At 49.8% G+C, this 19283-nt stretch overlaps 2 protein-coding genes across 9 annotated transcripts in view; one reads left to right on the top strand and one right to left on the bottom strand.

Annotated features, from left to right (window-relative positions):
• The window catches only part of LOC105464734 (NHS like 2), a 237247-nt gene that overhangs the window by 202330 nt on the left and 15634 nt on the right, over positions 1 to 19283 (top strand). For 2 of the 8 annotated variants that reach the window (XM_011712761.3, XM_011712762.3), the window contains 3 exons: positions 15464 to 15591; positions 15882 to 16077; positions 18493 to 18624. The exons of 4 other annotated variants lie outside the window; for them this stretch is intronic. In XM_011712761.3, the coding sequence (XP_011711063.1) occupies positions 15464 to 15591; positions 15882 to 16077; positions 18493 to 18624 (456 nt within the window). Of the gene's footprint in view, positions 1 to 13446; positions 13603 to 15463; positions 15592 to 15881; positions 16078 to 18492; positions 18625 to 19283 lie in introns of all 8 variants that reach the window. 2 more of the 8 variants (XM_011712759.3, XM_011712764.3) reach the window with 2 other exon arrangements.
• On the bottom strand, positions 8472 to 13390 carry RTL5 (retrotransposon Gag like 5). The gene is made up of 2 exons (XM_011712758.3): positions 9545 to 13390; positions 8472 to 9087 (listed from the first exon to the last, which is right to left on the bottom strand). The coding sequence occupies exon 1, from the start codon at positions 12918 to 12920 to the stop codon at positions 11220 to 11222; it is 1701 nt and encodes a 566-aa protein (XP_011711060.2). The 5' UTR covers positions 12921 to 13390; the 3' UTR covers positions 8472 to 9087; positions 9545 to 11219.

Here is a 19283-nt window from a genome sequence, read left to right as displayed (position 1 = left end):
CCTCCCAAAGTGTTAGGATTACAGGCATGAGCCACCGTGCCTGGTTTCTTTACACTTTCTTGAAGGTATTATTTGTGACACAAAGGTTTTTAATTTTGATGAAGTCAAATTTCTGTTTTTCTCTTTTGTTACTTGCACTACTAATGTCATATCTAAGAAACCACTGCCTAATCTAAGGCCTTAAAGATTTATACCTGTGTTTCCTTCTACGTTTTATAGTTTTAGTCATTACGTGTGGGTCTTTGACCCATTTTGAGTTTAATTTTGTATATATATGAGAATGAATTCCAACTTCATTCTTTGGCATTTGGATATTCAGTTGTCCTAGCGCCACTTACTGAAAAGACTATTCTTTTCGTCATTGAATGGAATTGGCACCCTCGCCAAAAATCAATCAGCCATAGATGTATGGATTTATTTCAGGACTCTCAGTTTCTTTCCACTGATCTATATGTGTATCCTTATGTTAGCAACACACTATTTTGATTACTATAGCTTTGTATAAAGTTTGACATTGGGAAGTGTGAGTCCTCCAACTCTGTTCTTTTTAAACATTGCTTTGACTGTTCTGGGTCCCCTTAATTTCCATATGGATTTTAGGATCAGGTGGTCAATTTCTACAAATAAAGTGGAATTTTGATAGGGATTGCATTGAATCTGTAGATCAATTTGAGGAATATTGCCATCTTAACAATATTAAGTATTTTGATCCATGAACATGTCTTTCCGTTTGTTTCTACCTTTAATTTTTTATCATGTTTCTTGGTTTTTAGCATACAAGTTTCACGCCACGTTTGTTAAATTTATTGTTATGTGTTTTATTCTTTTGATGATACTGTAAATGGAATTGTTTTCTTAATTTCATTGCAGGTTGTTCATTGCAAGCATATAGAAATACAATTTTTAAATTGATTTCATGGCCCTGCAACCATGTTGAACACAATTATTAGTTCTAATAGTTTTTTAGTGAATTCCTTAGGATTTTCTATGTACAAGATTATGTCATCTCTGCAAATATAGGTTACTTCTCCCTTCTAATCCATATGCCTTTTATTTCTCTTTCTTGTCTGATTGCTCTAGCTAGAACCTCCAGTACAATGTTGGACAGAAGTAGGGAAAGTGGATACTCTTGTCTTGTTCCTGATCTTAGGGGAAAAGCATCCAGTATTTCACCTTTAACTGTGATGTTATTGTTGGTTTTTTATAGATGCCCTTTGTCAGGTGACGGAAGTTTCCTTTTATTCCTAGTTTGTTGAGAGTTTTTATCATGAAAGAGTGTTGGATTTTATCAAATCATTTTTAGTCTATCAATATGGTGTATTACATTAATTGATTTTCAAATGTTAACACAATCTTGCATTCCCAGGATAAATCCCACTTGGTCATCGTGTATGATCCTTTTTATATGTTGCTGGATTTGGTTTGTTAATATTTTGTTGGGGGTTTTTGCATCTATACTCATAAGAGATATTGGTCTGTAGTTTTTTTGTGATGTTTTTGTCAGCTTGGGTATCAGGGTAATCCAGGCCTCAGAGAATGAGTTGAGAAGTACTACCTCCCCTATATAGTTTGTGAAGAATTGACATTAATTCTTCTTTAAATGTTTGGAAGAATTCACCAATGAAGTCATTTATGTCTGGGCTTTTCTTTGTCAGCACTTTTGATTACTACTAATTCAATCTCTTTGCTTGTTATTTGTTTATTTGGGGTTTTGATTTCTTGTCCAGTCATCTTCAATAGTTTGTGTCTTTCTAGGAATTTAAGCATTTCATTTAAGTTGTCTAATTTAGTGTCATACAGTTGTTCATAGTATTCCTTTACAATCCATTTTGTTTCTGTAAAGGTAATTATAATGTCCCTTCATTTACTTATGATTTTTGTAATTGGGGTCTTCTCTCTTTGATTCTTGGTCAATCTAGCTAACCGAATTTCTTTTGAATTCCCGTTTGGCCTTCCACCTCCTTCTGCCTATATTTGAGAGCCTTGGCCAACCTAAGAACATACATATATGTCTTTTACAGTCAAGAAAATGAGTCTTTTCTACACTCCTGCATGTGGAGCTCTCAGCCTGAACCTCCAAAGCAAATTGTTATGTCTCCTCAGCTAACTGAGGCAGATTCATTCTGAACCAGCTTCTTTATTAGCCAGTGGCTATGGTGCATAAGGCTGTCAAAATTCTACCCTCTCACTGTGGAAATTAAGCTGCAGCCCTTTTAGTATATGGCCATCAGCCAAGTGTTGCTCATTTCTGACTAAATATGAGGGCCTGGGGAAGAGCAGAAGGCAGCAGGCCCTGGCTAGCTGGGACCCTCACGCAAGGCATTGTGGATACGCCTGGGGCCTGCTTTTCATGAGTGCCACTCGCTTTGGGTCTTGAATGGGAACAGAGGCAAGTTAGAAAAGCAGAGGCCTGCTCCTGTTCGGACCATATGTCTCCTTGGTCACGGCACCCAGGACTGTGCTTCCCTATTTGGCAGGGACTCAGCCAACAGATGGTAAAGTCAGGAAGTCAGGAAAAAGCATTGGGGATTTGTGCAAGTGCTGATTCTGGCTAGTGTTTGGGGGTCCCTGGCCCAGTTGGTCACCTTTCCCCTTCCCTCTGCAAGCCCTAAGCCTGGCTAGGGTGCTAGTGTGGAAGCATTCATTAGTTCGGAAGATGTCTCAGCCACATGTCCACTTAAAGATTATTTCCAGACTAATGAAAAATCTGTATGTGCAAGCAGGTCCCCATTTTAAAATAGAGCAAAGCCCACCAACATTTCCATGGTAAGGAAATGGCAACAAATCAACTCTTTGGGATGAGTATGTGGTGAGCTTGAAACTCAAACCAAGTGTGACTGCCTCAGCCCCACCCTGGGCTGCTGACTCAGGACCAAGAGGAAGAGGGAGCTGCCAGACTTCACAATTTCTGTAAACAGTTCTTGAAAAAGGAACCACACACTTGTCTTTCTGCCAGCCCCCAGCTTGTCCCCATAGCTGACAGCGCTGCCATTGTCTTTTCTCTGACACCCTAGGTCAGGGCTTCTTAACTCGAGCTCCATGGACCTCCAAGGGGTATGTGGAGAGAATTTAGAGGGTCTACAAACTTGGATGGGAAGATTATTTGATCTTTTCTCCACGAACCTCAAACAACAATTTAGCATTTTCTCAAATTAGGAATGTAGGTGACAAACCACAGTAGTATTAGCGGTATCTGTGACTTTATCACCAACAGAAATCACAAATATTTTCATATCACATTACAGTTGTAAGTATCTCAAAAAATCATTTGTGTTCATCACCACTTCAACATTTCTAATCTATAGAATTGCCACTAAATATTATGATTAAATGCATTATGAAAGTAGTAACATAACTAGATCACAAAATTTAAAAATATTTTTCTAACCATTTCGGTATGAATTTTTGCCTTTGTGATTCTATGTATTTTATTTTATGCACGTGAAAACATTATTCTGAGAAGGGATCCGGAGGTTTCACCAAACTGTCAAAAAGGTCCATGATCTAAAAAAGACCAAGACCCTGTCCTGGATCTTGGAACTCTCCTGCTCCATGGGCCTCACTTCTGATCCACAGAACTTTGCCTATCTTACTGGAGGGGTCAAAAGCACTTGCATGTTAGGGCTGTGACACTGGACAGGAAAAACTTTCTGTGCCTAGTTTCTTAATCTGCAAAAGGGGGAATAATGACACTACCTACCGTATAGGGTTGTGATGATTCAATGGGTTAAGAAATGTAAACCACTTAATGCCCAATACATGGTAAGCACTATTAGTTATTTTTGTTGTTATTGCTGGTTTATATCAATCATCTCATTAATATATGCTATTATTATCTCAATTTTCAGAAAAAGGAAACTGGGGCTTAGGAGAAGTGAAATGACCAAGTCAAGGGAACACAGAAAGGGAGTGGCAGAGCCAGGGTTCAAAGCCAGGTCTATGTGACTCTCAAGCCCAGTAGAGGTCACTCTTTAGCACACTACTGAGACGAGGTGATGGCCCTCAGAGAAATGGAAGCCATCAATGGGGTGCTCGCTGGGAAAGAACAAGCAGCTCTGCAAGCTCCTGCTTTGTTTCCCCCACTTGTCCCTACTGTCCACACCTCCAACCTTATCTGGGGGGCTCCCAGCTCCACGTGCATACCAGCAGCCCTCAGCCAGGTCTCAGGGGGCCAGTCCTCCTTCCAAAGGCCATTGCCAATGCAGCCTTCATCTGCAAAGAGGACAAGTCCATGTTCTCCCACTGAACCACAGTCTTGCAGTAACAAACTCACTTTAGAGTCATGGACAGCCTCTGCTCCCAAGTGGATCTCAAGCCTCACAGTCCAGTGGGGTAGGGATTAGAGGGCCTGAGGGGAAACCCAGAAGGGCAGGGGCTTGTCTGGGGAGTGGAGGCAGTTTCGTGGAGGAAGTGGTCTTGGAACTGAGGAGAAGATTGATTGCCAGTTGGAGTGAGGCCAGGAGTGTTCATGAATTTTTAAGGGAGAGGGAATGGAGTGTGCAAAGGCCCAGAGGCATGCAAGGGCCTGGTAGGTACAGAGAAGCAGGAAGGAATTCAAGATGTCTGGAATTTGGGCTGAGTAGAAGAGGAAAGAAGGATAGCATAGGCAGATTAGATGGCATAGATAATTAATGAGCAGATAGGAAAGAAAATGCCAAAATTAGGTCTACAACTCTTCCCACGAGGAAAGAGAGCCATTGAGGGGTTTTGTACAGGAGCAGCAAGGCCAGGTGTGTGAATTCAAAGGCCCATGGCCCCCACCCCCAGGCATGTTGAAGGTAGACCTATTAGAACAGGCAGAGACTAGAGCCTGCTTCAGTAGCCCAGGTGAGAGAGGAGGAGGGGCTGAACTGTGGGTGGAGAGGTCATGAATTTGAGGACACTCTTTCCGGCAAGCCTCATAGCCAACAGGCCTCATCTGTATGATGTAAGAGGTGAAGGAGACCACAGTCACTGGGGGCACCTGCCCTTCTCTAGCTTGGTCGTGTGAGGAGATCCTACAAGGCAAGGTTTCCCCAGGCTGTGGGACCTTTGTCATGAGTTCACCTGCTGACACCTTCCATTTTAGCCTCTTTCTCACCTGAACAGCCCACTGTAAGAGCAGAATAAAAAGCCCTGGCCCTACTTTCCCACACAAACACACCACCCCCACCCCCCATCAGGAGAGTTGCTGAGGTGAGGGGCCCTGCTCTACCCCATGTGTGGCAGGCAGGAAGGGGAGAGGGGACACAGGGAGCAGGTCAGGGCCTGCTCTCTGTCAAAGGAAATATCCACCGTCCTAAGCCTTTAAGAAACTGTTTTCTTCCAAGTAGGTCCCGCTGTTACCAGGGCAACCGAGAGCCCTGGTATTTGTGTTTCTGTCTTTGGAGTCCCTGGGGAGAAGTGGCCTGCAGAGCTTTCCCTAGTCTGGGCAGGATACAGGAAGTGCTGGCCGGAGGTGGAGCCCACTCCCCACCTCCCATTAAGGGGGTGGTCTCTTGCCTGATTAATGCCTCTCCTTATCCCCTGGAAGAGTCCACCCCCACCCTCAGGAGCCAGTTCTGGTGGTCAAGGGCACAGGCTTTGGCTCCTATGGACCTGGTTTCTCGAGGACAGAATTCTGCACCGACCTTGTGGCACATCTCTCTCAAATGGGTGTCACCTGCTGTCTAAGGCAGGTATCCAGGAGGGGCGAGCTCACATCAGACCATGGCACCTGCTGAGGGATCGTCGCGCACGCTATGTTTCTTGATCACTTACTTTGTGCTAGAACTGGATCTGTGGGTCGGTTCTTGCTCCAGGGAGCTCTAGGGGAAGGCTCAGAACCAAATTGGCCATTAAATGTCACCTGGGCTAGTTAGTTCCCAAGGCTCTGTGCTGCTCTAGGCTGGGCTGTGTTGGATGTTAGAATTGCCTAGGGAGCTTTCTAGATGTAGAAATTCCTGGAGATTCTGTTTCCAACGGCATGGGTACAGGTGGGGAGTAGAGGTTAAGAGTACGGGCTCTGGATGTCAAACTGCTGAGGTTCACAGTCAAACTCGGCAAACGGGGCAAGGGACCTCAAGCCACTTGCCTGACTGGTTTCCTCACTTGCAGAATGAATGTGGGGAAGTTACAGCTGTTTCACAGGCAGCAAGATTTTCCTTGCCTTCCTCCATTGGTCAGCCCAGGGGAGAGTTTTTAGGACCCTCGCCATCCTTGTCACCCCTCTAATGCCCCCCTTCCCCTCCTTCCTTCCTTCCTTCCTTCCTTCCTTCCTTCCTTCCTTCCTTCCTCCCTTCCTTCCTTCCTTCCTTTTATTCTGATGTTTTCTTACTCCTGGCAAGCCAAAGGGCTTCTGTGAGGTGTGGCTTTGTCCCCTTCCACAGGGCAGCCAGGGCCCCAGGTGGGCCCTGCCCATCTCGAGGATTCCACACTGCTTTTGCAGCAGCCCAGGAAAGCATTGGCGCATCTGACAGCTAGATCAGTCTGTGATTCTGACCAATCTCCTGTCAATTCACATCCTCAGATTTTCATTTTCACAAGCTTCTTCTAAGCCACATCTTCCCCCACTCAGGCTTCTGCAGTTGCTTTCTGAACCTGACTGCAGGATCTCAGATGAGCCCCTGGTAAAGGTTATTTCAGTGCATCTTTCCAGGTTAGGGAGAGTTTTTCGGCCCCTCATTCCCTTTTAGAGGAGATCTTCTAGTCCTCCAAGCTTCGTACCACCTGCAGATGCCCTTAGTAGGCTGCCTCTAGGTCTCCATCCAGTGGCCCATTTATTCACTCACTTCTTCATTTACGTACCAAACTAGGATTGAGATCCTACTGTGTACCAAGTAGTGTGCTGGGCCCCAAGGACTCAACAGTGACTAGATAGATCAAGAAGCCATGGCCTGAGAGGGGATGAGACTCATGCCAGAGCCCATATAGAGTCAGCAGCAAGGCTGGACTGGAATCCAGGGTTCTTTTCCCCATTCCCACAGTGCTTCCAGCTTTAGGGTTAGGGCAAGGCTGACTCTGTCTGACTTTTTTCCACCTTCTCTGGCCATATCACAATCTGGGCTCACCTATCACTACTTGTGATGTCATGAGAAGTCCCCTGGGTGCTGGAGACCTTGTCAGGCCCCCTGAAGAGTAATGGGTAGTCCCAGTGCTCACTGATGAAGCCCACGACCCCATAACCCTGTCCCTCCCTAGAAGGGGCAGTCAACCACATACTCAGAACTGCCACCTGGCTGGTTCCCCCAGAGCTTCCAGAGATAGTGCACCTGATGCATGCTTCGTTGCTTTGGCAAAGACCCAGAATCCAGACAGGCTGAGACTTTAAGTTTGTCAGGAGTCTCTGCTGGGAGACAGCAAGCACGGTGTATTTGAGTTAAGAGTGTATATGGGTTTGGGAGTCACGAAGACCTGGAGTCCCCCATATGATCTAATATCTCTGAGACTCAGGTCCCTCCGCTCTAAAATTAGAGACAGCGTCACCTGCCTCACTGAATTGTGGAGAGAAAATGAAATGATGTTGGTGAAAGTGCCTGGCACATGGTCAGAAACACTATGGTTTCCTCCCTCCCTCCCTTCCTGTTAAAGGGACAAAGCAAATGTGCCTCTGAAGTGGGGTTTGTTTCCCCCACTGGAATCCTGCAAGCTGGCGGCGGGGGCGGGGGTAGGACAGGGCAGAACTAGGAGACCAGCCTGGCCATGTTAGACTACAGGGCCAGCGGAGTGGGGGCAGAGAGGTGCTAAGTGTCCTCAGAGCTAATGGGCAGCTGCAGGGCTGTGACAGAGCCACTCGCTAGCTGTCAACCTTGGGCCAGTGACTTCTCTCTCAGCCTCAGCATCCTCATCTTTAAGATGAGGGTAAGGGTAGTTAGTTCTTTCCCCCAGGATCATTATCAGAATGAAATAAGGTAACAGATGTGAAGTGCCTGGCATAGCACTCAAAAGTAGCAGAGGCTTAATGAATGTTACCACCCACTTCCTCTGGGGAAAAAAAAAAAAAGTCCAACTCATGCTGGGAAACTTGGGCAAATCCCAGAATGGGATTCAGTTTCTTGTGACCCCACAGTCTGTGAGGAGCCATGAGATCTTGCTTGGAGGGCCTCTTACCTGGACTGCTCTGGGGACTTGTGATTCATCTTCACCAGCTAACTCACTGGTATCCCATAGCGCCACCTAGTGCCAAAAAGCGGAAGGGCCCTCCCCATCCCACCTGGTCTCTTTCTCTTCCTTCACTCAAAGTCCCATGCATGCCTGTGCATGCCTGTAGGGCTGGGCCACCCATAGTCCCTGGGAGAACGAATGCTACTTTTCAAGATGCCCAGTGCTTCCACTTCCCTCCCAGCAATTTCTGCCATCCACAAATGCACAGAACTGTAGGCAGGTCCCTTGAGCCACACCGGCCCTTGGTTTCCTTGTCTAAGGATTTCAAGACTTCAGGGTAGGTTGACTCCGGCAGGGGACCTTGGAAGCATCCGATGCCTACTCTGTACCCATCTATGCTTGCTCAATAACAAAGAGACACAATCTTTACACACCCTTTATATTTTTATTGAGGAGAGAAAGCTTTAGCATACAGAGCAGCTTCTTATCTTCACAACACAGTAATGCAACAATAACACATGTATTCCAAACAAGTTTCCTCCCGAGCCTCTGGGAGACCTTGGGCTGCCTTCATACCCCTGCATGCTTCCCCTCCCCCCACCCCTCTTTCAACCCAAGAAAGCTCCCAAAGCCCACAGTTCCTCTTACAGCTCTTATGGCTGTTACATCACAACAAATATTGAAGATCTGGGAAAGGAAGGAAGAGGGTCCAAGGGAAGCCCAAGCCCCTCCTGCCCCCAGAGGGTGGAAACCAGCTCACTGCTCATCTGCTCTGTCCCTGGCTGTGGCTCTGAGGGTTCGGGGTGAGAAGCACCATGGGAACAGGCAGGACCTGTGCTGAAGGGCCCCTGGAAGTGTGGGTTTAAGGCACCCGTCCTTCACACTCCTCACAGGGACATGAGGTAGTAGGGCCAGAGTGTCGACCATCAGCAAACAGGATCCACCACCTCGAAGAATAGCAGGTCCCCTCGAAGAATAGCAGGTCTCCTCCTGGAATACGTTCTTGAGGAAATCAGACAAAATCAGCTGAAAAACAGACAAAATTTTCTTTACAAAGTTTTTTACTCCTGCCCTGGTGGGGATGGGGAAAACCAGACGATTGAAAGGTCCAACAAATTAGGAGAATGTTTACATGAATATTCAGTATGCATGACTGCACAGGTGGCAGCCATTTTAAATCCTGCTGATCAAGACCTGGCAGGATGAGCTCAAGTTTGACAAGACATAGCAAGAACACACTAGAAAGGAAGGCAGCAAAGTGTTAATAGTGCTTGCCTCTGTGTGGTGGGACTCTTAATGTCTGGGGGAGGGGGGAGTTGTCCTTATAGTTTTCTCTATTTTCCAGACTTTCTTTAATGATTATGTATTACTTTTCTCTTTGGAGAGAGGGGACCTTTTAAAAAGGTAGCAACAGGTTATAGGAACCCAAATCCACTGATCCCCAGGCTGAGAAACAAAAGCGCTAATGAAAAGGGCATCTTACCTCCCACTGATGAATAGAGACCTCACCAGAAACCAGTCAGAGGACTGGGTTTCTTTGCGACTCCTCTTCCTCCAGCTCTTTCCTCTTGCCTCCAGGCCCAAGATCCTAAGGTCAGCCTGAGGTTATCGGTCAGACTCCCATGAGGAACAGAGGTTGAATTTACTATGCTTTCTTTCCTTTGGCCACAAACCCTGGCTGCACTTGCTCTGCTGCCAGTCACTGTGCAATAAGTCCAGTGTCCAGGGGAAGTTCAGGCCAGCAGTGGATTTGGCTGGCATTTTGTGGCCAGAACTGACATAGTGTGTGTTTTTCACTGCAGAAGCAGTGCTTTCTGGACTCAAGGCAAGCAGCGGGTCTCTTTATAAGGGCACCTGAGTTTGTACCCAGAAGTCCCAGGAGTTCCTAGGAGGCAGCCACCCTCTTAAGCTTTACTGTGTCACTGAAGCACAGCAGCAGGCCAGGGGTTGGCCCCCATGTCAGAGACATGAAGGGGTCCCAGCTGTGAGGCCATGGTGGGTGCAGCCTTCCTCTCTCCTCTCAGAACTAAGGGTTCCTTGAAATTGAAGGGAGCTCAGAGCAGGCCATGGGCCCTCTGTCTGTCTGTCCCAGAAGGAATGGCCAATCAGTTCTCCTCTGCAACTCCAAGGATAGAAAGTGTCCTGCAAAGACTTTTGACTGGAGGCTGCAGTCCAAGGCCTGGCAAGGGGAGAAGACCACCATCCCTAAGGAAAGAGTCACTCTTTACAATGGCAGAATGATCGTTGCTGCTTCTTTCTACTCCTCCTCTTCCTCCTCCTTCTCCTCCCCCAAACCCTAACTGGCTACCCTTTAGGCAACATCAAGGAAAGTGGTGGAGCCTGCAATGTTGGGTGCTGTCCACCAGGGGTGCCCAGGAGGGCAATGTGGTGAGAGGAAAGGGCTCCAGATGTGGCAAGTCAGTCCAAGAGCCCTGATACAGGAATCTATGCAAAGGTAGACTCAAGTGCTGTAAGTGGAACCAGCCTGCACAGTCAGTCAAGGGCAAATGTCGGTCAAGTTGTCCATTTGACATGTGGCTTTGCACACTCTCACTGGGCTAGATGTCGGGTCCTCTTCCAGGCCCTCTGCTGGAGGTGTGGCATGAAACGAGTGTAGGCTTCTAGGGACATTTCTGGATACCATCCTGCTCACCATCCTGCTTGTATCTAGCAACTGGCCTCATTGGCTTTAGGAGTTCAGGGTAGCCTGTCCTCTTGCTCATTGGGGCAGATCAGTGAGGCATTGGGTGAAGTCCTGGTGGGTCAGTCAGAGAATAAAACTGTAGAACACAGGGTGAAGAAACGCAGGCGAGGTGTGGGTTAGGAACAACCAGAGGGGAAATACAAGAGGGTGACCAGTTCATTTATGGGAACAGGCCCAGAAACTTGCTCTCCAGCTCGTGGCAGGACTGAGCAGAGTACATGCCAAGAGGGCAGCTATTGCTGATCCCTCCTTTCCCAGGTGGCCCTGGTTGAGCACATGTTACTCTCTGGTCATGGCTGCAAGACGGTCTGGAATTCTGCAGGTCTTCTTCAGGTTCTGCAGGTCTGAAACTCCCTGAAGTCCTGGTCAGCAAATGGGGCAGGTATGGCAGCAATAGCAGGGGTGGGGGATGCAAAAGAAGGGTGTGTTCTGGGTGGCCATCTGGCCCCAGCACTCACACTCGAATTCGGCCACGAGCAGCTCGGTGGCCCCCCTGTCTCGGAGTGAGGCGGAAAAGCACGGGGGGGCGTCTTCGAACTTGGCGTTGCCCTAAGCGACCTGTGCGGCGAATCAGTGGGGGGGAGCTGTAGAATGGTGAATTGGTGCCTGGAAGGCCTTCCAGAAGTGGGACTCGATTCTGGTTCCTCCGTCTGCTAGGCTGTATTATGGGAGGCGATGCACCCAGGAAGTTTTCGGCGTGGTAACCATTTGTGGGGCCAGAAGTCTGGGATGAGGCGTGAACAAAGGTCGGCTCCATCTCCATTAGCTCATCTAGATCATCATCTTGGGCCTCATTCGGTGGCTCCTCCTCCACCTCACCATAGGTCTCCTCAGTCCCTGGCTCCTGCTGTGGCTCCCGCTCTGGTTTCTGGCCCCCATCCTCATCTTCATCTTCTTCATCCTTACTCTCTCCTTCCTCCTCATTCTTGTTCCTTATCTCCTCCTCCTCCTCTTTCTGTTTCATTTCCTCTTCCTCCTCCTCCTTCTCCTCCTCTTCCTTCTTCATTTCTTCCTCCTTCTTCATCTCCTCCTCCTCCTTCTCCTTCATCTCTTGCTGAAAAGCCCTCATGCGATTCCTCTGGTCTTTGGGGTGAAGCCTGTGCCTGCGTGCCTCCTGGTCATCTTCACTGTAGTACTCTTCATCTTCACTTTCTTCCTCATTGGGAGCAAAAGGGAAGAGGATATTTCGAACCCCAGGGAGCGGGATAGGCTTGGGAACGCGCACTTTTCTTTCTATCTCCACACATTCGAGAATCAGCTCATCTAGGTCGGCCATTTCTGTTGACCATAAGAGCTCTTTGCGGAAGAATTCCGACAGGCCTTTGAGGAACTGGTTTTGGAGGTGGCAGTCATCCCAAGACAAGAATTGGGCCAGGAACTGAAAAGCATCTGCATAGCTGCCGAGGGTACAGTGGCCCTGCTTCAGCTTGCGAATGGCCTTTTTAGCCACACGTGGGGGGATGGGGCCACAGAATTCCTTACGGATTTCATCCAGGAAGCGCGGGAAGTTGGCATGCAAGGGGCTTCCTTCCTGGGTGACCGAGATGGCCCAGTCCTTGGCTTCGCCAGTGAAAAAGGAGATCAGAAAGGCCACCCGCTCGGCGCCCCCGGGAAAATGATCCTCATGGTCGGCTATGAAGGTCTCTAGCTGCATCAGGAATTCAGCCAGGTAGACTGGGTCGCCTGAAAAGGGCTCTATCTCAGGCCACTCCAGCGGTGGCAGAGGGGGCTGCGGGGGCGGCTCCTTTGACGCAGGCGGAGGCAGCGCCGGCGGGGGCGGGATGGGCAGCAGAGGGGGATCAGCGGGCCCGTCGGGGGTGCTGCGATCCTGGATCACGTTAATCAAAAGATCATCCGAGATACAGTCGGGCTCCGCGCGTGGGGGAGGCCGGCACAAGAAGGGCAGTTCTCCCCCGGGAATGGCTTCGATCTCACTGAGCGCGAACTCCAAGTTCTCCTCCGCAAGGACAGGCACTATGGGTACTGGCCAACGGATGTAGCTGGAGACATTGCCCCGCAAGGAATTAACCTCGGCCAGGGCTCTCCCGAGCTGGAGGCCCAAATTGGCATTCTCCCCGCGAAGGGCATTTAATTCTTCGCGCAGGGCCACATTCGCCATGCGGAGGCTGTTGAGATTTCCTGCCGCCTCAGACATCTCGACAAGCCCAGGGGCCCTGGGGCTCCGTGGTGGGGAAAGAGGAACGGGAGCTACAGGCCGCCGGAGGAGGCCGAAATGCGGCGGCGGGGCGCGGGAGGGACCAAAGTGCGGCGGCTGGGCGCGGGACAGGCCGGGCCACACCCACCGGGGCGAGCTCGGAGGGCGGCGCTCTGGGCGGAGGGCCCGGCGGCTCGGCCCAGGGCGCGTTACCTCGTCGCCGGGGCCGGAGAGGGCGGGCGGCGGCACGGGGCCCGGAGGCGCCAGGCGGAAGATGCGGGCGACACGGCGGCGGCGGCGACCGGGCGGGCGGGCAGGGGCGAGCGGAGCGGGAGGGAGCACACTGCAGCAGGATCTGTCGAGGAAAAATCTTGCGGTCGCCGATTCCTTGCCTTTTAAGCGCAGCCTCGCACTCCCCCCGCCCCACGCAGGGGCGGGCCTTGGGGAACTGCGGTCGCCCACTGGCCGCCGCGCGCCGCTCCCCTCCAGCTCGCCTGCGCCTCTCACTGACTCTCTCCTTCCCTAGCTGCAGCTAACTCGGGTCGGGAAAATGCGACAGCGACTGCCCACTCGAGGTCGTCATGGCGACAGCCAGTGAACGTGTTCCTCTCCTCGGGCAGGCCCCCGAGTGTAGAGGAGCTGCTTCGCGAGGCGCAGCTCAATCTCCAGAGCCTGTTGCAAGGTACCGAGAGGGAGGGGGGCTGCGGCCGGAGCCCAGAGGCGAGATGCGCAGCGGCAGGAGGGAGGCAAAGAAGAAAGAGGACAGGGACCAGCAAAATAAAGAGAGAGAACAGTTTAAAAACAATCGACAAAGCAGTTTCCAGCTTTCACCTTTCAGCCTAATGATTCTGAAAGAGGCTATTTCCAGGGCTGTTTCCCCCCATCCCCACCCCCTTTTTTCAGCTCAGTAGCCCATGGGGAAACAAGGACAGAGACTGAGGCAGGGCCATAAGTCATACCATTCACCGAGAGCTGGGTGGGAGACTCCCACAATGTGGGCCCCCATTCCCTGCAGCCCCCCTCTTGCCACATCACCCATGCCTTTGGGATGCTGGCACCAGAAGACAAAGGGGGCATCTGCAGGATCTCCCACTCTGGGCTTCACTCACTCTGCTCTTGCAATAACCGCCCCTGGATAGCTACTGCCTCACCCAAGTAAGCCCAATACACAGCACCCAGGGGTCACCTATTTTGTCCTCCTAACCAGCCTGAGCTTCTCCATGTAAAGAATCACATCTTACTACCCTGGGGTTTCCAGAAGCACCTGGCACAAGGCTGGATTCCCTCCCCACCTGCCAAGAGGTGCTCAGTGGATGTTAAGCATGAAAAGAGGTCTTGTCAGCACTCCTTTATCCATACTAATAAAGGTTAACTCTAATGGCGAATAGAAAACTGCTGATGGGCCACCAACGGGATGACAGCCATAACCCCCACCCCCTACCAGGGCAGTGGTAACCTTCGAAAAGCAAGATGCCAAGGGACACCATGAGCCTTGTGTTCAGATTAACAAAGGAGTTGCCACGCAGAAAAAGAGTTGATGTGCTCTGTGTTGCTACCATGGCAGAATTAGGACCAGTGGGTGGAAACCCAGAAGGAGGCACATTCCACCTCCAGATAAGGAAGAACTTTCTGACACGCCTGACAGCCCCAACTGTCCGTGGAAGAAATGAGCTGCCTTGGGAGGGAGGGAGCTCCCCTTCCCTGCAGGTGTGTGCGCTGAGGCTGAAGAAGCACCTAGAAGGGCTGCTGAGGAGGGAGTCTGGGCACAGAATGAGGTGTTGGACCAAAGAACCCCAAGAGCAACCCCAAATCTCTATGATTCTAAGAGTGTTTGTTCAGTGTACATGCAGCATGAATGTCCCTTCTCTACTCTCACTTTCTTCATGTATTCATCAAATTCATCGCTTCAATCAACCCCATTCAAATCTTGTGCATCCTTATTCACTGATGATGCCACTGAACTTCTGCCTCTTTTGTGCTGTTACCTCCTCCTCCCCTCTCCTTCACCTTAGCCCTCCTAGACCTGACACCACTCACAGAGGGACTAAGGTGCAGGGAACCCAGCCCACAAAGGCTCAAGTAAGAGTTCTTGACATCCAAGAAAGAACTCCAGATTGGACTTCCTGGTGTAAATCTCTTCTTGCTTCACACAGGTCATTTCCTTGGTAGGGTTGCAGAAAACCTTAAGAGCTGCAGGGCTTCAAAGAGAGGAACTTGCAGTCCAAAGTAGCAAAAGGTGTCTGCATTCTGAGCCTCTTTTCGTAACTGAGCACTCAAGGTGGGGGTCATTGAGATAAGGGCTTGGTCCCCAAACCACCACAGCATGAATTTATTGACCTTCTCTTCTCCTCGACCCTCATGGTCCTGGGAAGCAAGCACTTTTCCATTTCCAAATCCAGTGGCTCGAACACCTGGAAATAGCCTAAAGAAAATGCAAGTCAGGCCTGGCAGCTAGAGCAGGAGCCCTGGCTCATGGTCCTTCTCCGGCCCAGCACTTGGCCGTGGCACCCTAGAGTGTGTGTCTCCACTGTGCTATTTTTCAGAAGAATATGAGGAACAGTATTCGGAGGCCAGACTTGTGGGGCAGACCTTCCGCTCTTCTGATGAGGCCACTAAGCCCACCCCCAACCCAAGGCCCCAGTCTGCCAGGCGTCTGGAGTTTGTATTGATGGTGAGTTGCCTCATCCCCCACCTGGGAGAGCCAGCATGCACCCACTGACAGGAGACCTCCAGCTGCTTACGTTACCCACTGGAAGCTGCTCACCTCTGCTCACCAGCAGAGCTACCCTGAGGCCCCACTGGGATGGGCCCTGCACAGCAGGTGCCTGGCCTGGCGGCCTGTCCACGCTTTCCTGCCTCCCAGATGAAGTCTCCAACTACCCAGCCTAAACAGCCACCCTATGGGCACTGGCTCATCGCCGGGCAGGAATACACCCTTTCCATCACCTTCTCTCCCAACAGCCTACAAAACGGCAGCTGAGCGAGGATGAGACTACCACCCAGGGTGTGAGGGCCCCCGAGGCCTCCCTGAGCCTGTCTACCACAGCCGACAAGCAAACTGCCTGGAATAACCTCTTCCCTCTGCCCATCCTAGAGGAGAAGCGGTGGCCTCAGCCTTGCTCCACGCAGTCTGACATTGTGCCCATCAACATCTCTGGTAGAGTTGCTTAGCACCGCCTTCTTCCCTTCATGCCTCTACAGACCATCTTCTTCAATGCACTGGGTGTTGGGGGAGGGAAGTGAGACTTTCTTTGCTACCGGCTCACCTTGTGCTGTCACGGTCATGGCTCTTGCCAGGGAATGGAGGCATGCAGAAGAGGGGGCGCTGGCTGCTCTTTCTTCACCCCCTCCTGGCACTGCCACCCTAACTGAGACTATTTGATAGCAAACAAAATTTTCTTAACAGAAAGCTTCAAAGCCTTATGAACTTGTGTGCTCTTCAGAGCACATATGGAAACTTAAAGTTTGTGAGTTCTGTTTGGGTCAGGGCAAGACAACTTCTTGTGCCCACAGCTGGGTTTGGAGTACACTGATAAGAGTCGGAGCAGGAGAGTAGGGTCTGGAGTGCTGGTGGTAACAAGGGAGGATCACACCTGGGCACAGACCAAAGGCCTGGTGGCACTTTCACTGGACACTAGTCTTCTAGCAAGGTGGGCCTCCTCAACTTGTTTGGCAAGTTTTCAAGAAAAGAAGTGGTAGAAAGGTCCTAAGGCCAAAAAGATCAAAAGGGGACCCAGTACAACTTTGAGAGTGGGGAACATGATGTATTATATGTAGCCCAGCTGGCTGTGGCTCTGGGGGCATGTGGCACACTATACCATGCTCACTATTAATCCATGATCTACACTCCATCAGCTGTAAGGGGAAGAGAAGGAGGGCCAGTCATTTGAGAAGGAGATAGGGCCATGCAGCATGATGAAACCATGATCTCAGTAACCTAAAGGGATCAGAGGGGTCCTGTGAGCCAGCGCCAGCCTGTGCTCTGCTGGAAAATGTTGATAAAGATGATGAGGACAGCTCTGGCCACACGTGGCAGTGCTCCCTGGATATGGGGTCCTCCACTGTCACTGGCATCATTTCGGAAAATCAGAGGCAGGAAATAGAGCCCACAGCCTAGGGAAATATACCAAAAGGAGTGAGGGCTGATGAGGAAAGACTCCAGAAATGATGTTGAACATTTTGTGTCTAAATGTCTATCTTGGCCAGGCACAGTGGCTCACGCCTGTAATTCCAGCACTTTGGGAGGCTGAGGTGGGTGGATCCTTTGAGCTCAGGAATTCAAGACCAGCCTGGGCAACATGGTGAAACCCCATCTCTACCAAAAATACAAAAAAATAGCCAGGTGTGGTGGCGCACACCTGTGGCCCCAGCTACTCGGGAGGCCGAGGTGTGAGGATCGCTTGACCCCAGAAGTCAGAGGTTGCAGTGAGCTGAGATGGCGCCACTGCACTCCAGCCTGGGTGACGGTGAGACTTTGTCTTTAAATAAATAAATAAATGTCTGTCTTCCTCTCAATGAGGCTGTCCCTGAGCTTTGCCCACACAGACTCCTTTGCTGAGGAGTCTGTGGACGTGTGCAGCTGTGTGGCTGGCGGGGGAGGGTCTGGCTAGCCAGCTGCTGAATGAGAGAAAGGGAAGTGGAATCACAGACCTCGCCCCACCACCCTGCCTTGCCCTGACTCTGACCCAGCCATTTCCCAGCACCCAAAGACTGACCTAGCACTTTAAGAGAAATAGAGCTCTAAAAAATTTTTTTTAATAATATTAAGTAAGACATATTATTGAGGAAATCTTCCATTTTAATTGCGTTGAATTTGAAAACATTATCAAGTCAGTAAACAAATTGAATTAACAGGTATTTTGAAAGTACCATGTAACTCAGATGAAGTGATAACTATAATCTGTGTCAATAATTTCCCTAAATTGAAAAGCCAGTGCCAGGAAAAAAAGAGAGAGAGAGAGAAAGAGAAAGAAATAGAACTCAATCACCATGCTGTGGGCCAGCTTTGGGAAAATGTGACCAGGAGACTGTAGGACAGACTATCAGGCATTTTCCTGGATGGTGGAGGGCAGTGGGGCAGCCTCTTGGAGACACTGGCCTCACCTGGCCCATATAAAGACCTTCTCTGAGAAAAGATCACAGTCAGGCAGCATCTAGTCCCAGCCCGCTGCTCTACACCAGTGGTTCTCACCCCTGGCTGTACCTCTGAATAATCACTTGAAGACTTCTAGAAAATGCTTCTACCTGAGCCCTACTCCCAGAGATTTCAGTGTTCTGGGGTAAGGTCCAGGTGTTGCAGTTTCAAAAGCTGCCCAGTTGATTTTAATATGTAGCCCAGGGTTGAAAACCACTGCCCCAGAACACCTAAGACTTACAGGTAACCTGGGTGCAGCCTGGGAAACCCAGCATGCATGCCCAGGGCCAAGTTGGGAAAGATGGGGAAGAAGTGCCACCTGCCTTGGATGCTATTCATGCTCATCACAACTGCCATAATTCTCTTCTCTCAGGCCAATTTCCACTGTGCTTTAAACAGAAACCAGGATGCACCCAAGTGTCTTTATTTTGGCTACAGGGCAGCAGTTTGATAAACATGCAAGTTTGCGACACTCGTTGTTTAACACAGAGACAGCCGTGAACCCCAAGTCCACCCTGAGGCGGAGGCGGACCATTATTGGATTCTCTAACTTTTCCCAACGAGATCAAGGTGACCCCACCACAGCTGATTCCCCAGTCCCTTCCCCTTACCCACTCCCGCCAATCCTGCCACCCAGGTGGTACTGTGGTGATGGGGAACAGGAATAATTGGGTGGAGGAGGGGGCCTCCGGATGTCCTGAAAAAGCCAATATGGTAATTAAGAATAGCTAAGGGCCTCATGTCAAGGGCGTCAACTGAATATGGAGAATAGGTCTCCCGGGCTAATGAATCCATTACATTATTGTTTCCCATTATAAATGTAATATAACCAGATATGCCAAATTTAGGCAAATAGATGAGGAGAGAGGGATCCTCACCATCATCTTAACAGAACCATTACTACCATTAAGCGAATGCTGGCCAGGAGCACAGACCAGGGAGATAGCAGAGGGTAAGAGCCCTGGTCTTTCCGCTTACTAACTGGGAGACCATGGCCAAGTTACATAACCTCTCTGAGCCTCACTTCTTCATCTATAAACTGGGGATAATGATACCAACCCGGTGGAATTAGCATGAAGACTAGCGTTATTGTATGTAACTTGCCTACCATGTTCCTGGTACATAGTCAGTGTCCAACAAATGGTGGCTGTTACTACAAATTCTCATAGCAGTAGTAGTTATAATAATAATAATGACATGACAGTAGTAATTGTTTGTGTGTATGAGAA

This window comes from Macaca nemestrina, chromosome X (genome assembly GCF_043159975.1).
Source record: "Macaca nemestrina isolate mMacNem1 chromosome X, mMacNem.hap1, whole genome shotgun sequence".
Lineage (NCBI taxonomy): Eukaryota > Metazoa > Chordata > Mammalia > Primates > Cercopithecidae > Macaca > Macaca nemestrina.
The sequence above is the reverse complement of the archived record's forward strand: the minus strand, read 5'-3'. Positions and strand labels throughout refer to the sequence as shown.